The sequence below is a fragment of the Procambarus clarkii genome, chromosome 16 (genome assembly GCF_040958095.1).
Source record: "Procambarus clarkii isolate CNS0578487 chromosome 16, FALCON_Pclarkii_2.0, whole genome shotgun sequence".
NCBI classification, from domain to species: Eukaryota; Metazoa; Arthropoda; class Malacostraca; order Decapoda; family Cambaridae; genus Procambarus; species Procambarus clarkii.
This window is the reverse complement of record NC_091165.1, coordinates 27,453,585-27,480,483: the sequence shown is the minus strand read 5'-3', so window position 1 is coordinate 27,480,483 and position 26,899 is coordinate 27,453,585. Positions and strand designations below refer to the sequence as shown.

The window sequence follows — 26,899 nt, the reverse complement described above, 5'->3', positions numbered from 1 at the left end:
AGTCTTCAATTCTTGCTTAGGAAGGCTTGACTGGGGCACCGATCCTGAACTGTTCACCGAAGAGTAAATTGGGAAAGTGGTTGTAAACTTCTTAGCGGTTCGTGCTCCAGGGGAAACTAGCAGGGTAGTTTCAACATGGGGGGCTGGAAGGGGAGAGTTCTAAACCTGCTTACAAGAGTCACAAGTCGTGTTGTTCCCTGTAGCCACTTGTGGTAAAAAATATATATATATTTTTTTAGTGCGTCCACATTATGTCTGTTAATACAGCATTTCCTTTTTCTCCAAAACGATGGTCTGGTCATGTCAACACCACGTTATTGTACCGTGTTGATGGGTCCTGGTTCATGTACACACACACACACACTCACACACACACACACACACACACACACACACACACACACACACACACACACACACACACACACACACACACACACACACACACACCGTTTACTTGGGTGTAAATTAGTAACCCATGAAAGTCCTTAACATTCTTACTCTACCACTAATGGATGCTAAATATTGCATTACCTTACCTTGTAGTTCAACTACAACACCAAACATATACTTTTAAGTCTACAGTGTTGAGAGTAACAGAGAGAAGACCAAACACGGAGTCCCAGCTGTGTTTAGGTGCAAATAACAGAATGAACAACCCAGCGGGTTTTCTTCCTATTGGGGAGTGTTTGTACATGCTGCTATGGCGGTGTGTCCACTCACAGGATGAGTGGCGCTGCCCAATCAACTCGCCCCTCGGGGCCAAACACGGAGGTGACCTGGGGCTGTTAGACCTACGGGTAGGGGAAGGAGGGAGGTAGGGGGGAGGGGCTGGGGTTGTTAGAACTTAGAACTGTTAGGGGGGGCTGGGGGGCGGCGGGTGCTAGAGACGAAACCGGGGGGGGGGCGGGGGGGGGGCGGGGGGGGGAGAGAGAGGAGTGTTGTAAGGTGAGGGATATACTAAGATTTGGAGAGATACTAGGGTCGGGGGCGGGCCGGCGGGCCGGGGTGTAGGTGGGTGGACGGGGTGTTGTGGTGTAGTGGGCCTCAGGGTGTAGGGTGAGGAAGCTACCTACTCTAGAAGTGGTCACGTCACCTCCACACCTGGCATCAACACTGCCTGGGGGTCCCCGGGGGTGTGTGTCTGGCCAGGTGTTTCACCCAGACATAACTCATACAAATGGTCGAGCAATAATCAACATTACGAAGAGTGAAGGAACTAAGAGCAACAGGCAGCAGCAGCAGCAGTAGTAGCAGCAGGCGTGGGTGCAGGCGATGCAGGAGGACTGGAGCGGTTACTTACAGGAGGCGAGGGCCGTCTCACACGTCTGCTCGTCAAAGGGAAAGTGCTCAAGCTGCAGGTTGCAGGAGAGCTTTAGCGTGATCCTGCAGACAACAAGGTGAAGCGGTCAGCGGTCTCCTACACCACCTTCCCCTCCCTCCACATCCTTCAGCCCTCCGCCCCCAAGGGTTCGAGTACCACTTACAGCAAGGCACTCTTTCTCTCTCTCTCTCTCTCTCTCTCCCTCTCTCTCTCTCTCTCTCCTTGTTGTGAGGGAGGTGAGGGAGGAGAGGGAGGCAGGTGAGGGAGGTACCAGCTGCCGAGGGAGATTAAGGGGGCAGCTTCCCTAATAGTTAATATGCTGTCAGCCTGTACACGCACACTTGGGTCACGACCAACAGCCGGGCTGGCCCTCAGGATGTACACTACGTCACGGCTCCTTCTCATCCTTGGAAAAAGGGAAGGAGGAGGAGGAGGATGTGGAAGAAGGAGAGGAGGAAAGGAAAATTAAGAAATGGAGATGTAATGAAGTATGGCCGGTTAGAACATAGGCATATAAGACACTGAAGAGGGTTTAATGGCCCATACGAGGCCAGTAGACAAGATGCCGAGGGTAAAGTCCCCATCGTATGTCATCCTTGGCTGGTGTGTAACGTTGTGGTGAGTCTGACACCCAAGGTGACCCCGGTAATCTCAGACAGTGACCTCCCTGACCCGAGTGACCTCACATAACACTTAGGGTGTCGTGCTTGTAATGTTAAAGATCACTAGTGTTAAATGATAACATCACTGGTAATTAACAACATTTCGTGTAGTCAAGAGTCAATGTAGCCTGGTAAGTGTTAACACAAGGAGCTAGCTGTCAGCGTCACAAGTCTCACCTCACAATAGGTAAAGTGTCAATATCATTTATATTAGCGTCAAAACAATTCAAAACACGCCAAGTGCACATTACGTGGGCTTCCCGAGCACCGAAGACACACACACAAGAGAATGGTCCAGGACGGACCGAAACGTCGTCGTCCCTTCAACTTCTAGTGTGTGGTCTGGTCAACATATTTCAGCCACGTTATTGTGACTCCTCGTCTGCACACAAGGGAGGGAATGAGGGCCACATAACTATAGAACTAAGACACAACAGTTCCCTAATGAAGACTGACTCAAGACATGGCAGAGTGCCTCTGACATGCCTGGCACACGGGATAAAATCTTCTCGCAGGAAGATTTTCAAGGGTTCGCAAGCGTCGAGGGTTCCTGGCGGTCGTCCACCCCGCTATTTACGTCAGTCCCGCCTTCACGGGCGCTTTACACGGGTCATTAAGACACGTGGTAATCATTTAAGGTGACCCGTAGACCAGCGTTCAGCCAAGGTGGATCACAACTGTATTGGTCCAGGGTTAGATTCCCATGTAGGGTGAGACGCTTTAGTATGGTATCTTACATTTGATGCCTCTCTTCACTCCAACTGTTGTGGGTTGTATCTTTGGGAAGGTCAGTGGTTGGACAAAGGGGAGCCTCGATAGGCCTAAGTATAGACTTCCTGTCCCATATAACGGAGAAACAGGTTTTTTAGAATCAATTTGCGAGTATAAGTGAATGTTGAAGGGAGCAGAACGTAGAGTTCACTGCCCAGGGGGTTAGCTTTGTAATTACTTTATTCACTCTCGTATTCTTGAAGATATCCTCACAATGTACCCAAAATTTGCCAGTGCAGGCTACTAAACACATGGCTCTGTATGACTAACCATCCTGTGTGATGGGGATTTTTTAGCATCACCTAGTTAGCTTTTTTGACACACTGTACTCCACTTCATATAGTCTAGGGTAGCTGCACTAATGCAGATGTACCTCATATCTTAATAAAAAAAAAAAAATCCAGCGCCAAGTAACACCCCATTTTAATTAAGACGTCCATTAAGGTTAAAATAAACAAGCGAGTAAAAAGTCAAAGAGAGGTTCATTAAGAGGTCAGAATAGGCCAAAACAATTCTGAAGATGTCAACAAAAGGTCCGAACTCATCAAAATGCCTGAAGAAGTCAATACATGTGAGGAGTGGTCACTACACGTCAAGGAAATTCATCCAAATTCCATAGAGTCAAGATAACGCAGATGGCGCCAGCACGGTGGAACATGGCGGGGGGAGGGGGGAGGGATGTAGGACTCACCTCATGCTGTAGAGGATGTCGCCGTTGCTGTAGAGCCTCAGCAGGATGTTGGGCATGGTCACCTGGTGGATTTCGGCGTCCTTCACGTTGTTGAAGTACGTGTCTGGCTTCCAGATCCGCCTCTGCATCTGTGGCGCGAAAGTTGGGTCAGCGGAGCCTCTCTTGCACTGGCCAGTGGACCAGACTCGTAAGATGGCAGGAAACAGCAGCAACCAGCTTCCCTCCTTCCTAATTACCTAAATCCTCACCATCAACATTCATACCCACTTCCTACACAACAACGCCACCAAGGTCATTACTATCCCTAGCTTCCCTCTCTATTACAAAAAACTAGAATTTATCAAATTTCAGCCGGAAAACGTTCTTGTATGGGCGTTGGAGGCGTGTGCTCACCAAGATAGTGGGGGCAGAGGAAGGTGCGACGGGGTAGGTGGTGCGTGAGAGTAGAGAGTGGTAAATGGTACACGGGGGTACAACAAAGAAGGAAGATAGAGATGGATACACAAATAGAAGTTGTCAAAGTATCCCCCCGCCGGCCGCCCGGGGGGATGCAAAACCTACATGCTTGTGAGTGTGTGAGTGTGTGTGTGTGTGTGTGTGTGTGTGTGTGTGTGTGTGTGTGTGTGTGTGTGTGTGTGTGTGTGTGTGTGTGTGTGTGTGTGTGTGGGTGTGTGTATTCACCTAGTTGTGTCTGCAGGATCGAGCATTGATTCTTGGATCCCGCCTTTCGAGCATCGGTTGTTTACAGCAATGACTCCTGTCCCATTTCCCTATCATACCTGGTTTTAAAATTATGAATAGCATTTGCTTCCACAACCTGTTCCTGAAGTGCATTCCATTTTCCCACTACTCTCACGTGTGTGAGTGTGTGTTTCCCACTACTCTGTGTGTGTGTGTGTGGGGGGGGGGGGAAGGGGTTGACACCGTGACCAAGCCTGGCAGGCGGCAGTACCTCCCTCACCCCCTCCCCCCCCCCCCCACACACACATAAACGATCAGAAGCTGCAGACAGATTCACTCCGACACAAAGAGACAAAGCAACAGAGCACAATGACTTTCCTGGCTTTAACAGTGACTTGAGGCTGGCAAGACAAGTAGACTAGTTTGGAAGAGGCACAGTGAGAACAGGACATAGAAGAACCGAGCAAACCACAGGAAGAAAGAATATGTTAAAATAAAGACAGAAAGATAACACAAGATTAATATAACATCAATGGATAAAGGGCACAACCACATCTGGAGGAAAATGTCTGTAAACAACTAGGTGATCAGACAAGAGCAAGGAGCCGCACGGAAAATGACAAGGAAAACTTAAAGTATTAGAGGTCCCATGGCGTGTTTAACTAGAAGCTGAGCATCTGTCAGAATTAGAGGACATGACACCCTTGAATGAGAGACTAAGCATCATTCAAGTTAGACGTGGCGGCAGATGATCTGAGAAACACGCCTGAGGCCGGAGATGCTCTGAGTCACAAGATCAAACAATGTCCCCCAAGACTGACAATTAATGCAGCTGGAACGCTCACCAAACTTCTTTCAATAATCTGCAGTGCTTCAGTGTTGAGGGGAGAACTACCAGACAGCTGAAAGACTAAGTACATACGAAAGGGATAGACAGGAGGAACAAACTATAAGGCTGTATTATTGACATGTAACCTCTGTAAAGATCACAGATAAATGAATTGGGAAGATCGAATGGAACAGTTAGAAGGGACAAATTGTGTGATAAAAGTGTAACACGGGTTCGGAGAATAGAAGTCATGTTTGACATACCTGTTCTATGACAAAATGTCAATAATCGCACAGAAAAGATAACGATGAACTTGCCGTATCTTTCTGGACTGTGCGAAAGCCTTCAGCACAGTTCCACACAGGAGGCTACTGCACAAGCTTGAGAAACAAGCCGAATTTAAGGGCAGCAAATTAAACTGGATGAGAGAATACCTTACTAACAGAATAGCGCGAGTGGAGAGATCAAACAAGAGGGACATCAAAAGTGCAGTACCACAGAAGCACTCCAGTTGGTGGATTCTGTACACCAGTTGATTGACAGTTGAGAAGCGGGACCAAAGAGCCAGAGCTCAATCCCCGCAAACACAACTAGGTGAGTACAGAGATTAGTATTAGGACTCATACGTCTTGTGATACATCTCAATTGTATCAACTGACGAAGTAGGATCCTCCTGTGTTTGTTTTTCAAAGATACAAATCAAAATGACGGATCACTAAAAAAAGACGACTACAAAATGCATCAATTGAGCGTGGACAAACTTGAGAAATGGTTTGACAAATGGCCGTTCGATATTAATCCAAACAAATGTAAGGTTGTGATATTCGGTACAAGAATAAAGCGACTACGGGGAGAGTATTCCATGATGGAAAGCCAAATAATTAAGTCACAAAAGGAGAAATATCTGCAAGTAGACATGATCAAAATACGTCCAGGAGGAAGAGAAGAGAGCCTTCACATCCTGGCAGCCACCTCCTCACCTATTCCTTGGTTAAGTGGACCTTACACACATCTTCTGTGAGGTGACCTGTCATCTTAAGATCCCCTCCTCCTCCTCCCTGGCCTCTGGCTCAGTATCACTGTGACGGCTCCAGTTGTCTCTTGCCTCGAGAAAGTCCCGGGGACTCTCTCTCACTATCTTGTCATGCTCCACCCCGCCGCCTCACTCTCCTCTCTCTTCTCCAGTAAATCCTGCAACAAGCTTTCATCTTCACTAAAGTCCTTCCCGAAGGCCTTCAAGCCTTAATGGGGGCGAAGGCCAGGACCGGGTGCCTGTGAAGAGTGTCTTTGACCGGCGACGGCCAGGACCAGGTGCCTGTGAAGAGTGTCTTTGACCGGTTAATGTATTACTTAACCCAATATTCTCGGCCTTCCAAGACTTCCGTTCTCTCGCTCTAGTTGAGAACGTCGCCAAGAAAGAACGTCGCTCTTACCGTTCCCGCGTTCTCCCACCTCTCATCAAGCTATCCTTCTTCCTCTCTCTCATCTAGCTTTCTCCTCATAGTTCCTTTCCCTTCCCCCTTTCCCGCGTTCCTAGCTCCATTAGTGACTCAATATCAAATATAAATACATAATGTGTAATCATTGTAACAACATTATCTGAAACAAATAAAAGTATATAGCAAATATTATATATCATTATAATTCTCAATGTCATATTATTATGTTATACATGCAGTAAGAGAAGTCGATCCTCCATGAAACAAATGAGCATATGATGACCGGACGTGCCCACGGTGCCGCCCTGGCCTGGCCTGGCTTGGCCTGGCCTGGCCTAGCCTGACCTGACCTGAACTGACCTGACCTAGCCTGACCTAGCATGACCTGTGTGTATGGTGGCTGACGCTACCAGCGGCCACAATACCCAAATGCAGCGTTGGTTCCACATTAAGTCAACGTTCAATCAACGTTGATAACACAGGAGCGGCATTGACTTAGCGTTGGCTAATGTAATAATAAGAGGAGAGAATAGTGAGCCAGGATGACTATATTAGGATGGTGAGGAAGGACTAACCTCGGGGTTGGTGATGGTGAACCTGTCCTTGCCGGTGTGGTTGAAGCTAAGACGGGGGTCGTTCCAGTGTTGGCGGAGGAACACGTCGATGCTGTAGTCCTGTCGAGATACACAAGCACACACCAGGTCACTATGTGCTTGTACACACACACACACACACACACACCCACACACACACACACACACACCTGCCTCTGTTTTGTACTGCTGGATGTGGCCACCACACACCTGGCTCACATAATAGACCTACATATACTTGATCTCTTGCACACACCTGTTAACACACATACGTTGCTCCTTCTATACTTGCACCATAAACACCCCCCCCCCTGTCGTTCTACACCTGTTCTCCTACACGTGTTACCTACACCTGACCCCCACCCCCTCCCCCCCACTGTTACATCTACCCCTGACCTGCCACATGCTTGTAGTTCTATACTTGTCTATATCACCCAAGTTGTCTCTTGACACATCTCTCACACGCCACCAAATTTGCTCTCTGACAGCTCATTAACATTATGAAAAATATGCACTTCCAATTTTTCGGCCCAATTCTGGCGCCAGCATCATGAAGTGGAGAGAGAGAGAGAGAGAGAGAGAGAGAGAGAGAGAGAGAGAGAGAGAGAGAGAGAGAGAGAGAGAGAGAGAGAGAGAGAGAGAGAGAGAGAGAGAGACAGAGAGAGAGACAGAGACAGACAGACAGACAGACAGACAGACAGACAGACAGACAGACAGACAGACAGACAGACAGACAGACAGACAGACAGACAGATACTCACCATGTTAGCAGCGTTGAGGGAGCCGAAGGAGTTGATGAACATCTGGATCTTCACCGTCGTCGCCTCTGTCGAGAAACAACACAAAATGAGACAAATAACTTTAATTGGTAATTAATGGCTGAGGGCAAATGGGGGGCAAGTTAAGACTAAACAGCCGGGAGACCAAAACTAGCCTTTACGTACCCAAGAAAATAGGTCATGTTTATACTCAATTCTCAGTTGGGTTCTTAGTATGAGGGTTCCAGCACGCGAACACAAGGGGTTGGGCTCAAGCTCCAGGGAGAAGTTGAAATGATCTAGTCTCTTTTGTGAGAAACAGCCTGGTGTCACTGAGTGTAAACACTTGGTGTAGCCCACTCAGCTGTTTTGGGGGGTTGATGGGGTTAACCCACTCAATAGGAGACAACTGCTAGAGCCGCAGGCAGACACTAACAACGGAAGACTTAATTACTGAGAGTTTAGCCCTCCCATCACTTCCCAGAGATCTGGGAAGTGATGGGAGGAGAGGTCTGGTGAGGGAGGGGACGAGGTGTGGGGGGGGGGCTTCTGGTGAGGGGGGACGAGGTGGGGGGGGATCTGGTGAGGGGGGGACGAGGTGGAACGCAGAAATGGAGACGGGGAGAGAGAAGTACTCGGGGGTGACAAGCAGTACTGGTACTGGGGCATCGACCTTCTCTTCATCCCCCCCCCACTCCCCCCTCCCCTCACGTGACGGGCACACACGGGCAGTGTTGCAGGACGTTGATGGGTGTCTTGCAGAGCAACAAATGACAGTGATTTTCATTCATTGTCAGTTACATTCCTAAGGCTCAACTGTGATTACTGCCGTGTGCAGTGTGACACGGAGAGAGAGAGAGAGAGAGAGAGAGAGAGAGAGAGAGAGAGAGAGAGAGAGAGAGAGAGAGAGAGAGAGAGAGAGAGAGAGAGAGAGAGAGAGAGAGAGAGTGTGTAGGCAGGTAATGAACCGCAAAAAAAGTCTTGCACAGTTTAAAATGAGAAGGAAATGGCAGAATTACTCATAGGTCAGAGAGGGTGACTTGCTGTGGTATTTCCTGGGTGAGCTTACCTGAGGAGGAGGACTAGGAGGAGCAGGAGGAGGAGCAGCAGCAGCAGGAGGAGGGAGGAGTGGCGTGCTCCTCTACATATACATACACAATTCCACACACATGACCCCACTGGTCAGAGATGTTATGAATAAGACAAGTTTAGAGTTCTCTTTAGACTGCCAATTGTGTCAGTGTAGTGAGAGGTGAGCCCAGGCCAGCCCCCAGGCCAGCCCCCAGGCCAGCCCCCAGGCCAGCCCCAGGCCAGCCCCCAGGCCAGCCCCAGGCCAGCCCCCAGGCCAGCCCCAGGCCAGCCCCCTCACGCCACGGAGCCCCGACCAGTCTCACAAAAGCCATCTCTGTTACTTCCATCAGTATGAGAGTGCGAGAGAGAGAAAAATGAGGTAGGAGGTTGACAAGGAGATAATGCCAAAGAGGAAGGTGAAGGTAAGGGGTTAGGGGAAGGGAAGTAGAGGCGATGAAGGGAGGGGGAGGGAGGGAGGATGGTGTGCCACAGTCAGGCCTCAACACCGGCAGCAATGTTGGCACAGGCACCACACTCTCCGTGCACACACACACACACACACACACACACACACACACACACACACACACACACACACACACACACACACACACGCTAAGCTGGGTGAAGGAGTACCTTCCTGGTAGGTGCCAAAGAGCCACATTAAGAGGACATAAATTTCAGAACTGAGGTAATGGGTGGAGTACCTCAAGGCTCAGTACTGGGACCCATCCTGTTCCTATCTTACGTATATGATCTCATAAGAGACAGAAAGCTCATTCTTATCAACGTTTATACTTAACTAATAAGGACCAGAACTGAGGACTTCAACACATTGCAAGACGAACTAGACTGTCTCTAGAAATAGTCTGAGAAATGGCTAGTAGACTTTAACCCAGACAAAATGCAATTTATGAGGAGGAATGATCGAGGACCCAAATAATGAACAGAATGAAGGGAAGGCAATTTTCTACCTTAGAAAATGAATAAGACTAGCGAGAAGACACAACCCCAGAACTAACACCAGTGGCACTAAGTACTTGGCACTAATTACAGTGGCACACATCAACGGCTAAATTATCAGCAGAACAACGTTGACGGTCTGACCAACCACGCCGCAGTTCCATATACATAAACACACACACACATCTTGATCAAAATCCTGAAGACAATTGCACATCTGTGTTGAAATCAAATCAAAACTCAATTCATAAAAGGTTATATATTTATAATTTAGTTTACACAAAATGTCACACCTTATTCACATGAGAAAGTCATATTAATACCACAACACGTGGTCATATATCGTGATAAATATATAATCTAGACTCAAAAGCTTTATTTGCAAGACTCACATTAGTATACAGAAGGGCTCTCATTTCATACATACATACATACATACATACATACATACATACACCATTTAATGCACATTCCATGAACCATAGAGAACTAATTTAGCATGCAAGTCACTCTTCTTGCCAGAGCTTAATTAAATACCTGAGAACTGGCCGCTTGCCCTCTCTCATACCTCTTTACACACACACACACACACACACACACACACAGGGAGTCAGGACCTCACCACATTTCAGGAAAGAATCTGGGGGACAAATATGATAACAATGTACAAAATACCAAGGAGGGAACTGACAAAGATTAGATATAGAATCAAGTATTCCAATTGAAGAACAGTCGATCGAGAGGTCATAACTGACAACTTGAAACACACTTTGCGTCGTAGATGACTGGAACGGATTAGATGAAGTTTTCAAAGCCAATTCGACACACAGTTTTAGTGAGCTGCTGCTCTCTCAGAAACCGACAGGACAGTGTGGAACAAATGACTTACACAACTTTAGTAGTACAAGCTCAACCAAATATATATTCATGGAACATTTACACATGTGCAAACATTAGCGGTTATACATATAATTAACAGAATATGCAAACGATGAGTCTATAACGTGGCTCGCAATAAATCATATTTTAATAGAATATAATTTACTGCGAAAATCATCAGTGTGTGTGTGTGTGTGTGTGTGTGTGTGTGTGTGTGTGTGTGTGTGTGTGTGTGTGTGTGTGTGTGTGTGTGTGTGTGTGTGTGTGTGTGTGTTTGTACTCACCTAGTTGTGCTTGCAGGGGTTTGAGCTTCGGCTCTTTGGTCCCGCCTCTCAACCGTTAATTGACAGGTGTACAGGTTCCTGAGCCTTCTGGGCTCTATCATATCTACAACTGAAACTGTGTATGGCGTATGGTGTGAGTGTGTGTTAAAGAATACATATCGATGACAGAAGTTACCTATAAGTGGTCATGTTAGGCTAGCAACATGTTAGAAACATGTGGGTGGGTGGGTGAGTGGGTGAGTGGGCAGCAGGTGGGTGGGGGCAAGCGAACACAGCGGCCGAGCACTATGGCACTAGAGGGAATCGAGCCAGAGCCAGTAGGGGAGGGTGGTGTGTGCTTGAGGGGGGCTCGGCTGCCTTACCCGGGGGTGTCTCTGGCAACTGTACTCCTGCTGGCAGGCTGGAACGCTTGCCCCTCCCACCTGAAACATTAAACAAACCACATGTATACTGGGCCTGCGGCTGGTGACCTCCATACTGCTCCAGAGGGTGACGAGAGAAGGGGTCTTAGCGCTCATATGGAAAGGTTCACTTCGTTCCAAACACACAAATAAAGTGAGATTACAGAAAGATGTCACAGTTTCAGGGAAGTCAATGATAAACATGGAGACACAGAACCCTATCTCTGTGCCTTTCTTCTGTCGCTACAGAAGATTACCACGTCTGTGTTACGAGTTACTCTGTCAACTCTAGTACTGACATAGTCTTCTATTGTGTACTAGAGGGACTGGTTCCAAATCTACTCACGGAAATAACTCCCCCATGAGGCCAGGAGGCATGGCAGGAAGTGCAGACTAGCCTGTTGAAAATCAGAGGTGCCAAAGGTACGCTAAGAGACAATTCTGCCAACATTAAGGGACCAAGACTTTGCAACACTCTCTCACTATCCATAAGTGACATTACTAGCCGACCTCTCACGGTGTCCAAAAGAGAACTTGATAAACACCTCCAAAAGGGGTACCTGATCAATCAAGCTATGATTCATGCGCCAGACGGGGATAAGATCATAACGTACAAGATACTGAGGTAACAGAACTAGGAGACACGAGAACTAGGGAACACTGGTGGAAAGGGAAACACAGACATGAGCCAGAGAAATGCAAGGAAATACTCGTCTTATTCAGTCAATGGTGAACACGCGGTGTTCTTGAACCAGAGGCGGTGGAAACAGCCACCATTCACAGCTTTAAGAGCCTGTTAGTATACCCGAAAGTCAGGTGTATAGATGCACCAGGTACAGTAACTACTCGTGCCTCTGGCGCCGTACAACCAGCTGCTCCGGGTAGATGGGACTCGACAGCCAGGGAAGGCAGCTCATCTAGGGAAAAGGAGAACCCTGATCTCAAATCTCCGCTGCCTCGCGGCCATACCCACTTTTGGGACGCGCTTCAGGAGTCAACCTCGAGGAAAAATCCGGAGCTGGAGCCCCGAAAGCAGTTCGTTGTTGACTTTAACCTCGTTCTGGCAGCTCCTGCAACAGCGATAGAACCAATCATATTGGCGTTCGCCTTTGGACTATTTCAGCATCGTGGAGAGGGGAGACCTGCTGTATGGGTAACAGCTTCTCCATACTGACCTACCCAGGCTTTGCGCCCTGGAGAGGACACTTCAGCTTCGACAATCAAAGCGCAACTCCATAGTCTCCCGAGAGTGCATGATGTTACTATTACTACAACAGTAACTATGAGGCGAGACCGTAGAGCTGGATCTCGGCCCGTAGACAGACCTCAGCACCGCCAGGTACGCACGCGGCGTACATACTAAACAAGAAACATGAGCCCTAAATTAGAGAAACAACAAACATTTAAATCCAGTAGAGGCGAGTAAACATCGTGACCAACATTACTTCTGACACAGTGATGGTGTTCACCGCCAGACACTCGTAAAGTTGATAGTTTATTGAACACTGGCGATGTGTGTGTGTGTGTGTGTGTGTGTGTGTGTGTGTGTGTGTGTGTGTGTGTGTGTGTGTGTGTGTGTGTGTGTGTGTGTGTGTGTGTGTACACTCATCTAGGTGAGCATGCAGGGTTGAGCATCTGCTCTTAAGCCCCGCCTTCTAATCATCATTAGCTCAAAGCAGAGACGTTTCACTCTTTTTCTCTCGCCATATTTACATTTACAGCTGTGAGTCGAATTGGCTTCAAAAACTTCCTCATCTAGTCCGTTCCACTTATTTACGAACTCTCGGTCTAAAAGTTCTTTCACAGATCCCTGTGGTTCATCTGTATTTACAGTTTCCAATTATGTCCTCTCACGTTCTACTGTCCGTTAATTTGAACACTGCTTCTATAACTACTTTGGCAATCCTGTTAAGTATCTTGTACGTCGCTATCATGTCCGCCCTATTCCCTCTTTCCGCCAGTGTAGTGAGGTTCAGTTCCCTCAGTCGTTCTTCATAGCTCAGTCCCCTTAGCTCAGGAACGAGCATTGTTGCATATTTTTGGACTTTTTATAGTTTTGCTTCGCGTTTTTGGGTCCATGCAGGGGCAGCATACCCAAAAATAAAAAAATAAGTCTCACAAAGGCTGTATAGGGTAGACACACACACACACACACACACACACACACACACACACACACACACACACACACACACACACACACACACACACACACACACACATTACTATCCAAACACCGGACAATTAAGCCCTAACAAGAGCAACAAGCGGACGACCCAACTACGGAAAAACAGCCCCGACATTCCTGCCCTTAATCAAGAAAAGCCTAAATACACATGAATATTTTTGTCAGTATGGTCTTGGGAGTTATGGGGAGGTGAAGCTGGCATGCCGGGAGGGTTACGAGTCTTCACGGTGTCATAAAGACCTCTGCCTCGGCCGTAACTTCTCCTGGCTCGTCGCCCATTACTGCATGTGGTGCACGACGTCTGTGCACGATGCTCTATATAGTGCTAGGGCAAGACGTGGGGAAGGTGCAGTGCCCGGTGTACTGGGCACTGCAGTGCACTGGGGTAGCTATCTCTCCTGGTGCTCTCAGCTCCCCCATCACGACCTTTAGTTACCATCAAGACGGGTTTCGTTTTAAGGGTATCCTGGGTACCCTTCGCCATCCTCCAGGTGGTCCTATTTGCACATTACATTCCCGTGTGTCTTGTGAAAGCGGGCGAGCTCTCCTGCACGCCCTCGCTAGACAACAACAGTGGCTAAGCCAGCCAATAACAACATGTCGCCTACGACTTCCCGAGATATCATTGGCTCAAATTGTTTTTGTGACTAAGTCAGTGTGACTAACGACTTCAGGGGGTCCCCCCTTGCCAACTTGTCCATTTTGCAGTGTTGTTATTTTTGCCAGCGAGGGCGGACCAGCAGGGGCTTTGCACGACGCTAGTGGTGGCGTTGGCCCACATCTTTCCTCACCTTACATCATATTGCAATGCTCATACTTGTCATAATAATAGAACGTCGCCTTTTGACGTATACTCTACCTAAGGCCAAACATTGCCGTACTAGAAAATGGCTCGCAAAATTGACATTCTGTCCCGTTTTCTGTTTTGGGTCAGCTCTGGTCGGTTAGGATAAGGACGCTTTAGAACAACAATTTTTTGACGTTGGGAAGTCTTAGGAGGACGGGCTGCGTAATTAATACTCCACTGACTTATACCAAGTCATCTATCACCCTGCGCACACACACACACACACATGTTGGTTAGCGTAAGTGCGTTTGGGTGAGAGAAAGGGTTGGATCTTTCGGGTGCAAGATGTGATCTCATCTGTGGGTTCACCTTCCCTGAAGATGTGGTGTAGCTGTGACTGTTGACCCCGACTAGTGTGTGGACGAGGGAGGAGAGTGCCTCACACTGTGGCGAGGCCAGGTGGATGGTCTATGGCTCTTGTGTGTCTATCACTTTCAGTACAAACTTAAGAGACCATGGTATTTTTTGAGACACCAGAGACCCCCTGGTGGTAGTGGGACCACACCAGAGACCCCTGGTGGTAGTGGGACCACACCAGAGACCCCTGGTGGTAGTGGGACCATCCCAGAGACCCCTGGTGGTAGTGGGACCACACCAGAGACCTCTGGTGGTAGTGGGACCACACCAGAGACCCCTGGTGGTAGTGGGACCACACCAGAGACCCCTGGTGGTAGTGGGACCACACCAGAGACCCCTGGTGGTAGTGGGACCATCCCAGAGACCCCTGGTGGTAGTGGGACCACACCAGAGACCCCTGGTGGTAGTGGGACCATCCCAGAGACCCCTGGTGGTAGTGGGACCACACCAGAGACCCCTGGTGGTAGTGGGACCATCCCAGAGACCCCTGGTGGTAGTGGGACCACACCAGAGACCCCTGGTGGTAGTGGGACCATCCCAGAGACCCCTGGTGGTTGTGGGACCACACCAGAGACCCCTGGTGGTAGTGGGACCACACCAGAGACCCCTGGTGATAGTGGGACCACACCAGAGACCCCTGGTGGTAGTGGGACCACACCCGAGACCCCTGGTGATAGTGGGACCACACCAGAGACCCCTGGTGGTAGTGGGACCACACCAGAGACCCCTGGTGATAGTGGGACCACACCAGAGACCCCTGGTGGTAGTGGGACCACACCAGAGACCCCTGGTGATAGTGGGACCACACCAGAGACCCCTGGTGGTAGTGGGACCACACCAGAGACCCCTGGTGATAGTGGGACCACACCAGAGACCCCTGGTGGTAGTGGGACCACACCAGAGACCCCTGGTGGTAGTGGGACCACACCAGAGACCCCTGGTGATAGTGGGACCACACCAGAGACCCCTGGTGGTAGTGGGACCACACCAGAGACCCCTGGTGATAGTGGGACCACACCAGAGACCCCTGGTGGTAGTGGGACCACACCAGAGACCCCTGGTGGTAGTGGGACAAGGTTACAAGGAGCACCATACAGCAATACTCACTGCTTGCCTCAGAGTTGGGCCACGTGTTGACGTCATAGTCCTTTAGTTTTTCTTCCAGGAAGCGCTTCTGGGCGTTGCCTTCTGCTTGCCTGAGGGGAGAGAGAGAGAACACATGGATCAGGCTAGCTATTGTTGCCAGACTCAGGTGCTGACCTGTTAGTGAGATGAGCCCTCCCCGTGTTGGCAGCAAGGAGTTCTGTTAAAGTAACAGATCCGTACCTGTCATTACGGAGCTGACCGCCATTGATATTGCGGCTGTAGTCGCGGCTGTTTGGGAGGGTCTGAAGGCCGCAGAAATAGAGGCAGACAGGGAGGGAGTAACGCAGGAAGGGAGACAGGGAGGGAATAACGCAGACAGGAAGGGAGAGCACTAGGAGGTCTAAGCTAGGCTGCCACAACTCCATCAGCGGTCACCGCGAAGATAGATACTTCTGGGCGGATGAGTCATTATTAAGTTAGTGTCCCTGAGGGTCAAGGTGCTCCCCAGGGTGACAAGGACGAGGTGGAGGCAGAGCAAGGGGTAAGGTGGAGGGTGAGGAAGATAGGACAAGATTTAAGGAGACTGTAGGCTTGTGAGAGGTAGCTAGTGGTCAACTGGCATTCTATAGTTTCCCAATCCAACTAAACTCATCCATATATATATATATATATATATATATATATATATATATATATATATATATATATATATATATATATATATATATATATATATGTCGTGCCTAATAGATAGAACCGCACTTCTTGGCATAGTATGCAAGGTCCTATGTGCCTAATAGGCAAAATAGTTTTCCTTCACACACATATGCACGCGTGCGCGTACACACACACACACACACACACACACACACACACACACACACACACACCACACACACACACACACACACACACACACACACACAAACACACACACACACACACACACACACACACACACACACACACACACACACACACGCGCGCGCGAGACGGAGTGGAGGCGTGTTCAACAAGGCTGTTATTACTGCTTTTGAAAAATATTTGTGCTGGCCAGAGCAAGATATACATTAGTTGTGGGTGTGTACCTGCTTAACAAAGCTCCAGCTCCTGGTACGTGGCCCGCCTTTCAAACTGTCGCCCATCTATAGTGCCATGACAAACGCCTCCTTTGTTAATTGGCTGCTTTTGAAACTACGGACGGAGGCAGTCAATTCTCGATGGGAACAGTCTTTTAGCAAATTATATGTTTATAGCGCGCGAATGTATGCTTAAGTATCTACAGAGAAAAATACAAGGATTCCTTGGAAAAACAGGAAAATACTTGCAAAGGTATGTATGTATGTATGTATGTATGTATGTATGTATGTATGTATGTATGTATGTATGTATGTATGTATGTGTGCGTGCTTGCGGGATCGAAATTTAGCTCTTGGAACCAGTCTTTATTAGCAAGCGGTTGATTAATGCAATGAACGGTAACTAGGAAGGAGGGACCCAAGAGCTGAAGCGCGGCCCAGCATGTACAGATGCGACAGAACAAACATGTATATATATGAAAATATGTCTGTCTATATGAATGTACGAACGAGTTTGGGTGGATATAAATAGGAACTGCCTCGTATAGGCCAATAGGCTCTCTGAAGTTTCATGTATTTTACTAATGTATGAATATATGAATGCATATGTATGTGTTTATGTACTTATATGTGTATTGCTACATAGCCTCTCGTGCTTCGTGTTCATTTATTTACCTGACAGCCATAAGAAGCCGTCTCAAAAGCATCTGAAACACAAAAATTACATTCAGTCATGCTAGGGAGGTTCAAGGAAATTTGTATTTATTCAAATGGCTGGTTCATGAACCTTCTAGAACCTTCGATGGCGGTTTTACACGACGCTCTTTGTCAATCACACGCAAGTACACAGATGAAGGAATATTATTAACCTCTGAGAGAGAGAGAGAGAGAGAGAGAGAGAGAGAGAGAGAGAGAGAGAGAGAGAGAGAGAGAGAGAGAGAGAGAGAGAGAGAGAGAGAGAGAGAGAGGGGGGGGGGACGGGATGGGGGCATGGTGGAGAGAAGCAATAATACATCTTCCTTAATATCATGGGACTAGGAAGGAAAACTGTGGAGGGGGGTTGGGAGGGGAGGGGATGGAGGGAGTGGGGGAGGGGATGGAGGGAGTGGGGGAGGGGGGAGAAGAGGATTGGCCCAGATCCAGCCGTGGATAGTTATCCTTCCTCACCCTACACACACACACACACACACACACACACACACACATGAAGACAGAATAAGTGTGTGAGATCACACATCTCCATCAGTCTTTTAGCCAATCTCTCAACCTTCTCTTACTGAAACCCAAGAAGACTGCTAAGGCCCACAAACTACGTTAATGCCGTCACAAACAAAAGAGTTCAGTTATAACAGAGCAAAGGTAGCTCAATGTAGCACCACTGGAAGAGTGAAGGACAGTAAGAGATATGATCACAACGTTTAAGATACTGACAGACAGAAGGGGAGGAAGGGTAGGAAGAGTTTATTCCACTTGAGGAGGACCAACGAGGAAGGAGAAAAACACCAGTGACTCTGAGAGGCAACAAATGTCTTATATACAGTGAGCAAACACTTCGGACGAACTGATAACAAGTAAATATGGCTCTAGCAATCTCTCTCTCTCTCTCTCTCTCTCTCTCTCTCTCTCTCTCTCTCTCTCTCTCTCTCTCTCTCTCTCTCTCTCTCTCTCTCTCTCTCTCTCTCGGTGCTTAACAACATGTAAGTGTTGAAAAGACACATCAGGGCGAGGCGAAGCACGACAGGAATGAGGACATTAATAAGGTGGATGTAGCTGAATACAGAACTATCTACTTAAAAGGAGGCAAGGTAATTATCACGAGAAAATACCAAGCCATTACGACTATACAGCACTTGGAAGGGGTCAGGATAAGGATTTGGGAAGGGACGGAGGGAAGGAATGGTGCCCAACCACTTGGACGGTTGGGGATTGAACGCCGACCTGCATAAAGCGAGACCGTCGCTCTACCGTCCAGCCCAAGTGATTGCCCCCTACATAAAAGGAGGCAAAGATTCATTGTGATGTCACGGGAGACATCTCCCGTCACGCAGGGTGTAGTCGCACCTCCACAGATCTCCAGTATCGGCTCTTGATATTAGTAATGGCTCAAAAGGGCCACCACTTACGGGCTATTCATGCCCGTGCCACCTTTTGGGTGGCTTAATCTTCATCAATCAATCATCATTGTGAGGTAGAATGAATGAGGGAAGACAGTGAGTGTTGTCCCGGCCGGGTTCAACAACTGGGCGACACCAGTGGGAGTGGGTCCCCTCATGTTGTGTAGGTGATGGGGAGGGTCTCGAGGAACGCTCATACATCACAAGTGAAACAATGGCTACTGAAATTCAACTTCAGCAAGGACAAAGTTCTGAGAAATTTTAATGATGATGAGCTTGGCAGTTTCCCTGGCACAAGAACGGTGGTCATTTGTGTCTAGTAAACATTAGTTCAGGTCAATGTTTAGCAAGCAAAAGACAGTGAATACTGGTAGAAGTTGTGGATGGCGTGAAGCCTTCACCTTGCCAAACTTCCACTCCATGAGAAGTCAACTTTTCACTTACAGTAAACAATTTTCAAGTGGTTGAGGAAAAAGTTGATTCATATAACTTCATGATCATGACAGAAATGTTGCAAAAACCTGGTCTAAATGTGGTCTAAAACCTGGTCCCATCGCTACTCTTTTAGTCAGCATGAGAGACCACGGAGTAAAGATACAGAATATATTAATACTAAATAATTTAGATATCTCTGAGCAACCAAAACCTTTATCTAATTTATAATCTCTAAACAGACTATAGTTTCAGTCCAAAGGATACCAGAACACAAAATATTATTATCAAAGTTAATCATGAAATAATTACCTATATTTTAGTTATTATTTAACTTACGAAAAGAAGAAACTTTGATTACATCAACTACTAGAAATTAATAACCTGGGTATAAGCAAATTGCACAAGATAAGGCTAAAGGATTGCATAGCCACTGGTCGTCAATATAGGTACCACTAAGAGCGGAACTTACCCCAGCAGATGAAGAAGCAAAACTCCCAGACAGGCCCCCACTGTGAAGCATCCACCACCACCCTGGCCTTGCCACATCATGCTTCAACCTGCAGAAGGAAAAACACTGAATATTGTATTCTTGTCTTTATAGTGAATACTAAAAACAGTTATTTATACAGTAATAACCTCCAGCAGTCATTGGCAGTAGTATCCCACTGCTTTCTATGACCAGGAGTACAGCGCTCCCTCGTGAATTACCATGTACGTTATATGTATATTCATTATTAACGCTCACCAACTTCACTCTCTCAGACGTGAAACTCTCACCCAAACTTCTTCAACTTTAATGAGAGAAGTTATTATCTCACTCCACTCTATTCATTATCAGGCATGCTAGTTCCTCCTCTAATTTCTGTTAATTCCTGCTCTAATAACATTTACTTCATTCCACTTTTAATTGCTATTTCTATAAGACTACACATTAAACATTTCTTCTTTTAAAAGTTTTCTGCTTCCAACCTGTTTCTGATTTGTTTATTTATTCCACACAGCTATACAAACTTGCCTTTGCTGAGGCAGGTTTGTACCTGAGTCACCTGAGGTACACCTGAGTCCCTGGCAGGTGCAGGGCCCCAGAGCTGAAGATATTTTGATCTTCAGTAGTAACAATGTTTGAGAAAATGGGTCTTCGTCCATTCCTCTTGTCCCTGTAACGAAGGGGAAGAGAGGCAGGTCGAACCACCTACTGTTTGGTAGAGTGGGAGAACGTGTGGTATTCGGGTATAGAGTGATGGTGAGTGGATATAAGGAGAGTGAACATCATGCGGTGTAAACAAAAGGTGACTTGAGAGAGTATGGGAGCAGGACGAAGAGCGGGATGCACAGGACATCTTGGGAGAAGGCGTGAGGTCAAGAACGTGTTAGGTGGGCAGGTTGATGATAGGGAAGGTGTTTAGAGGTCCACTGACCACCACCACTACCACTACCACCTATCATATCATCATCTGCCCCAACTGCAACCCTTACTGCCGTCACATCTAATCCAGCGAGAGGAGTATACCACTGGGTATGCAGCGGTATACTCCCAGCAGCTGAAGGTAATACCGCATATATGACTGGAGAATGCAGCTGTGCTATTGATCCTGGAGGTTAGATGCGGCAAGCAGTGGCCAGTCCACGTCAGCCATGAGGGAGGGTGGAAGGAGTCCTACCTAGCCAGACACGGCTCACAGCACTTCCTGATGGCTCTGTCAGCTGCCGGAGGGACCTGATAGCTGAGAGAAGACACATACGGCAGGCAGATTTATCCTGACAGCTGAAGGCGAGTTCTGATACTGAGAGAAGAACTTTATCTAACCGCTGAAAGAACGTTCGGCAGCTGAGAACTACTTCACAGGTTCTGACAGCTGGGAGAGGTTGCTGTCAACTGTGAGAGCTTCCCGACAGCTGGCCACAGGATCGAAGCACTACATCTGAGTGGCAGATGACCGCAATACGAGGCATCAGATCTTGAGAGCTGGTCTTCTCCTTCCCCCTCAAGTGACTTGTCGACCAGCCCGCCCAAAGCACTCTGCCCTTAAGTGCCTCTCAAGGCGTGACTCTGCCCACGTGTTGGGCCCCAAGGGTGCCGATTTTACAACTTCCTGTGCCACACTCAGCCCCAAGACCCTTCTAGACAAGGGTCAACCTCTTCTTATCTTCACTAATTACCTACCTAAAGGACCTTGAACCTATTTCGAGTCTTGCTTTGGTTACAATTTTCTGACTCTGACGCAGGTGGCTGGTCTGACCTTGTGTCCTAGAGCAGTGATAAGCCAGTCTTGTCACTTGGGAAACTTCCACCGGATTGTGAGACTTCCAGACGGCATACGGTCATTAATTACTGCACACACTCGGTTTGACCTCATGGCACAGTTTATATAGAGCGCAGGAAGGGGGGGACGGTGCAGTGTCTGGGACAGGAATGTGACGGTAAAACACCTGGAACAGACAGGAAGGAGACGGTGCAACACCTGGAACAGACAGGAAGGAGACGGTACAACACCTGGAACAGACAGGAAGGAGACGGTGCAACACCTGGAACAGACAGGAAAGAGACGGTGCAACACCTGGAAAAGACAGGAAGGAGACGGTGCAACACCTGGAACAGACAGGAAGGAGACGGTGCAACACCTGGAACAGACAGGAAGGAGACGGTGCAACACCTGGAACAGACAGGAAAGAGACGGTGCAACACCTGGAACAGACAGGAAAGAGACGGTGCAACACCTGGAACAGACAGGAAGGAGACGGTGCAACACCTGGAACAGACAGGAAGGAGACGGTGCAACACCTGGGACAGACAGGAAGGAGACGGTGCAATACCTGGAACAGACAGGAAGGAGACGGTGCAACACCTGGAACAGACAGGAAGGAGACGGTGCAACACCTGGGACAGACAGGAAGGAGACGGTGCAACACCTGGAACAGACAGGAAGGAGACGGTGCAACACCTGGAACAGACAGGAAAGAGACGGTGCAACACCTGGAACAGACAGGAAAGAGACGGTGCAACACCTGGAACAGACAGGAAGGAGACGGTGCAACACCTGGAACAGACAGGAAGGAGACGGTACAACACCTGGAACAGACAGGAAGGAGGCAGTGCAACACCTGGAACAGACAGGAAGGAGACGGTGCAATACCTGGAACAGACAGGAAGGAGACGGTGCAACACCTGGGACAGACAGGAAGGAGACGGTGCAATACCTGGAACAGACAGGAAGGAGACGGTGCAACACCTGGAACAGACAGGAAGGAGACGGTGCAACACCTGGGACAGACAGGAAGGAGACGGTGCAACACCTGGAACAGACAGGAAGGAGACGGTGCAACACCCACCGTCCACACCTGGCGACGCCCCAATCGCTCTCGCCAACACTAAGACCCGTATGTCAATAAACAACCTCAGACACCTCAACCCGGTCAGATTATTCCAGGAATATCGACATAAAAACTTGTCTGGTTCACAACAATTTAATTTCATAATAAAGACATAATAATTAATAATAATAATAATATTACTGCCATGTAATCTTAACCTAACCCAAGTTGTAAACAGAACGATGGTTCGAGCAGAAATGAGCTCAGCCTAATTGCAGTTCCTTTCCTCTCATATTTGACAACTGCAACAAGAGCATTATATATATATTTGCTTAAGTCCCGCCTAATTTAGAAGCTGTAAGGACAGTAATATTGTGATTCACGTTGTCTGTTTAGGAGTTATAGTGCTGGTTATGTGTCAATTATAGTGTCAAATGGATACTAAATGTCCTTTATAGTGTGGTCTGACACTGTCATTTATAGTGTCAAGTGGACACTTCCCAAAGCAGCCAGGAGACGCCACATCTGGTGGAGGAACACCAAAATATTCAGGTCCCAACATTTCCTCCGTTTCTATTTAAAATAAACTATTAAGAGCTTACGAGGAAGTAAATATTGCTGTCTGAAGAAGACGCCGCCTTTGTCAGTTGACTTTTACAGCCACTGAGGCGCCAACACCTCCTTCACCGCCCCACGACAGAGTAGGCTATGAGAGAAGTATACTATAGACTTTATATATATATATAGTATACTTCTTTACGTCATCGTTACTCTATACACTAACCTAACCTAACACAACCCAGTCTGGTCTACTCTAACTCAGCCTAACCTAATCCTAATGTTGACCAGACCACACACTAGAAGGTGAAGGGACGATGACGTTTCGGTCCGTCCTGGACCATTCTCAAGTCGATTGTGGACTTATATATATATATATCACAAATAATAAGCATATTACGGAACATTCTGAGTGATAAACATTTTATGGACATAATGTTATATACTGTTTACCAAACGATTTAAAACATTAGTTTCATATGTAACAATTATTTTAATTTGATTTTAACATTCGTATGTACCGTAGACACACTGTACATAGCAAGGTAGGTTACAGCACTAACTCATAACTACTGCTGCTCTACAACCTTACCACAATTTTTTTTAAGGGGGTAGAAATAGCCTAAGCTACTCTATCTCTTTGAGATGTATTTCTTTCGTGTCTCAATAAACATACTAGCAAACCATTTTCTTTCCATCAAAAGGCGTACTAGCTAATATAACCGTATCCACAATTTCACCAAAACTAGACTGTAAGTTGAACTTGTCTCAGTTTCGTCGTAAAATATAAAATCATGTCATTTTTTCGCTTGCTTTCGCTTCGGGTATTATTGCTAACGTGTTCAAGCAGCGAGTGGCGACCCCGATGTTGCTTTCATTAATAAATCAACATGTTTCTGTTCTTGCTGGTGGGTGGCGTGCTTGCGTTCACCACCTTTCCCCCCGCACACGCGCGCACACACAAGGACACAAATTACAGGCTGGGTCCTGGTCTGGTCATCCACTAATAGCATCAATAATGTGTCAAGGCACGGCAATTTCCTGTTTTTACGATCTAACGGAATTGAATGTTTTCGTCTCGGTGTGTGTGTGTGTGTGTGTGTGTGTGTGTGTGTGTGTGTGTGTGTGTGTGTGTGTGTGTGTGTGTGTGTGTGTGTGTGTGTGTGTGTGTGTGTGTACACTCACCTATTTGTGCTTGCGGGGGTTCAGCTTTGGCTCTTTGGTCCCGCCTCTCAATGTCAATCAACTGGTGTACAGATTCCTGGGCCTACTGGACTCTATCATATATACATTTAAAACTGTGTATGGAGTCAGCCTCCACCACATCACTGCCTAATGCATTCCATCTGTTAACTACTCTGACACTGAAAAAGTTCCTTCTTACGTCCCTGTGGCTCATGTGGGTACTCAGTTTCCACCAAGTTGTGTACTCACCTAATTGTACTCACCTAATTGTGCTTGCGGGGGTTGAGCTCTGGCTCTTTGGTCCCGCCTCTCAACCGTCAATCAACTGGTGTACAGATTCCTGAGCCTATTGGGCTCTATCATATCTACATTTGAAACTGTGTATGGAGTCAGCCTCCACCACATCACTTCCTAATGCATTCCATTTACTAACTACTCTGACACTGAAAAAGTTCTTTCTAACATCTCTGTGGCTCATTTGGGTACTCAGCTTCCACCTGTGTCCCCTTGTTCGCGTCCCACCAGTGTTGAATAGTTCATCCTTGTTTACCCGGTCGATTCCCCTGAGGATTTTGTAGGTTGTGATCATGTCCCCCCTTACTCTTCTGTCTTCCAGTGTCGTGAGGTGCATTTCCCATATAATGTGTGTGTGTGTGTGTGTGTGTGTGTGTGTGTGTGTGTGTGTGTGTGTGTGTGTGTGTGTGTGTGTGTGTGTGTGTGTTCTTGTGTTTTATGATTATTAAGCCCCCCTCCCCCCCCCCCCCCGCCGACAAACCCCAAGCTAATCTGGTGACAAACAAAATTACTCTTTGTTTCTTTACGTTAATTTTGTTTCTTTACGTTGATGATTAAGAGTGGACTCCAATTGCTGCAGGATACTCAAGAACTACTCTGACGCACTTTGAATGGTGTCATTATCCAGTCTCCTGGCACCGGCCCCGACGCTCCCCCAATTGTGCATGTGCTGAGTTCCCCAACCACTTGGGCTGGACGGTAGAGCGACGGTCACGCATATTGCAGATCGGCGTTCAATCCCCCGACCTTCCAAGTGGGTGGGGACCATGCCTTTCCCCGCCGTCCCATCCCAATTCCTTATCCTGACCGCTTCCAAGTGCTATATAGTCGTAATGGCTTGGTGCTTTCCGCCCCACCGCTGATAGTTCTGCAGTTACTCAAACTGAGTACACTCTGGCTAGACAGTCTTGCTTCGACGTATCCTGCGACATGTTGCCTGAACACGTGTTTCCTGTAGCAGTTTCTCGTTCTTGTTCTTCTTGTTAATTTGGAATCATCTGCAAATGCAAATATGGAAGATTCCACTTGCTTAATCCCTCAGTATAACTCTCCTTTATATGCGCCATGTACATTTACCGTTATGGCTTCCGTTGTGCTTTCGAGGGATGAACTTTAGCTCTTTGCTTCCACCTCATAACTGTCAATCAAGCTGTGTATGGGGCTCCTGGTGGAACAGTAAGAGGCAACACTGCAGTCAACACTACCTTGTCTTTCCTCTGGTCTCTGCTACAGTGACTTAGGCTTCTAATTCCTAAAATTATTTTAGGAATTACTTCAACTTTTTTTTACCATTCCTAAAACCACACCAGTGACCTCATAACGAAATGTGTTCTTTCTTAATGTTTATATATTAATTTAGGGTGTTATTTTAGTTTAAGAATTTATATATATATATATATATATATATATATATATATATATATATATATATATATATATATATATATATATCACTTCCTTCTTCAATTAAATGAAATTTAATTAAATTTTTATTCAGGAAAAGTACATACATAGATAAAGAGTTACAAACATAATGTTGGATTTATAGATAGAGCTAGTACATACAATACCTAGAGCCACTAATACGCATAGCGTTTCGGGCAAAACGAAATCTTAATCTTCTTAATCTGTTCCTTAATGTGAGTTTTAAAACTTTCATTTAAGCTTTGCAGGAACCTCGTGTACCGTTACTGGAGACAGTGGTTGGTGGTCACGGAACAGGCGACTGAGAATGTCCGTCTGGCCATCAGTGTTCCCTGAATCAATGCAACAGTTGATTGTTTACACAAAGTTACTGTGAACAACGGAGGCAGCGTTGGTAAAGTCACTATCAACAACGGAGGCAGCGTTGACAAAGTCACTGTCAACGCTGCCTCCGTTGTTCACAAAGTCACTGTGAACAACGGAGGCAACGTTGACAAAGTCACTATCAACAACGGAGGCAGCGTTGACAAAGTCACTATCAACAATGGAGGCAACGTTAACAAAACACCGTTCAATAACGTCTCCAAACATTTTCAACACTTACATCTTCGACGGTAAACAAACAAACAATTTATAATATGGGTCCGTGAAGAAACAAACATCCCGCCCGGGC

At 47.2% G+C, this 26,899-nt stretch overlaps 2 protein-coding genes across 9 annotated transcripts in view; one reads left to right on the top strand and one right to left on the bottom strand.

Moving 5' to 3' along the window:
• LOC123760000 (glycine receptor subunit alpha-3) overlaps positions 1-26,899 on the bottom strand; it is a 49,605-nt gene that overhangs the window by 12,087 nt on the left and 10,619 nt on the right. For 5 of the 8 annotated variants that reach the window (XM_045745324.2, XM_045745322.1, XM_069325375.1 and 2 more), the window contains exons 2-7: positions 19,922-20,009; positions 15,846-15,934; positions 11,308-11,367; positions 7,752-7,816; positions 6,973-7,071; positions 3,449-3,576 (exon numbers count right to left, since the gene is read on the bottom strand). In XM_045745324.2, coding sequence (XP_045601280.1) covers positions 3,449-3,576; positions 6,973-7,071; positions 7,752-7,816; positions 11,308-11,367; positions 15,846-15,934; positions 19,922-20,001 — 521 coding nt within the window. In that variant the 5' untranslated portion in view covers positions 20,002-20,009. Of the gene's footprint in view, positions 1-1,303; positions 1,387-3,448; positions 3,577-6,972; positions 7,072-7,751; positions 7,817-11,307; positions 11,368-15,845; positions 15,935-19,921; positions 20,010-26,899 lie in introns of all 8 variants that reach the window. The other 3 variants (XM_045745323.1, XM_045745327.1, XM_045745326.2) reach the window with 3 other exon arrangements.
• On the top strand, positions 21,014-26,531 carry LOC138365302 (uncharacterized). The gene is made up of 3 exons (XM_069325590.1): positions 21,014-21,050; positions 21,892-22,830; positions 26,467-26,531. Exons 1-3 carry the CDS (start codon positions 21,014-21,016, stop codon positions 26,529-26,531), a joined length of 1,041 nt encoding a protein of 346 aa, XP_069181691.1.

Bases quoted from the DNA above. Each gene is read 5' to 3' on its own strand.
- LOC138365302 (XM_069325590.1), top strand. From the start codon at position 21,014: ATGACTGGAGAATGCAGCTGTGCTATTGATCCTGGAG. The intron at 21,051-21,891 runs GTTAGATGCGGC...CACCTGGAACAG, and splicing joins CTGTGCTATTGATCCTGGAG to ACAGGAAGGAGACGGTGCAA. The intron at 22,831-26,466 runs GTATGTCAATAA...CTTTCATTTAAG, and splicing joins TCTCGCCAACACTAAGACCC to CTTTGCAGGAACCTCGTGTA.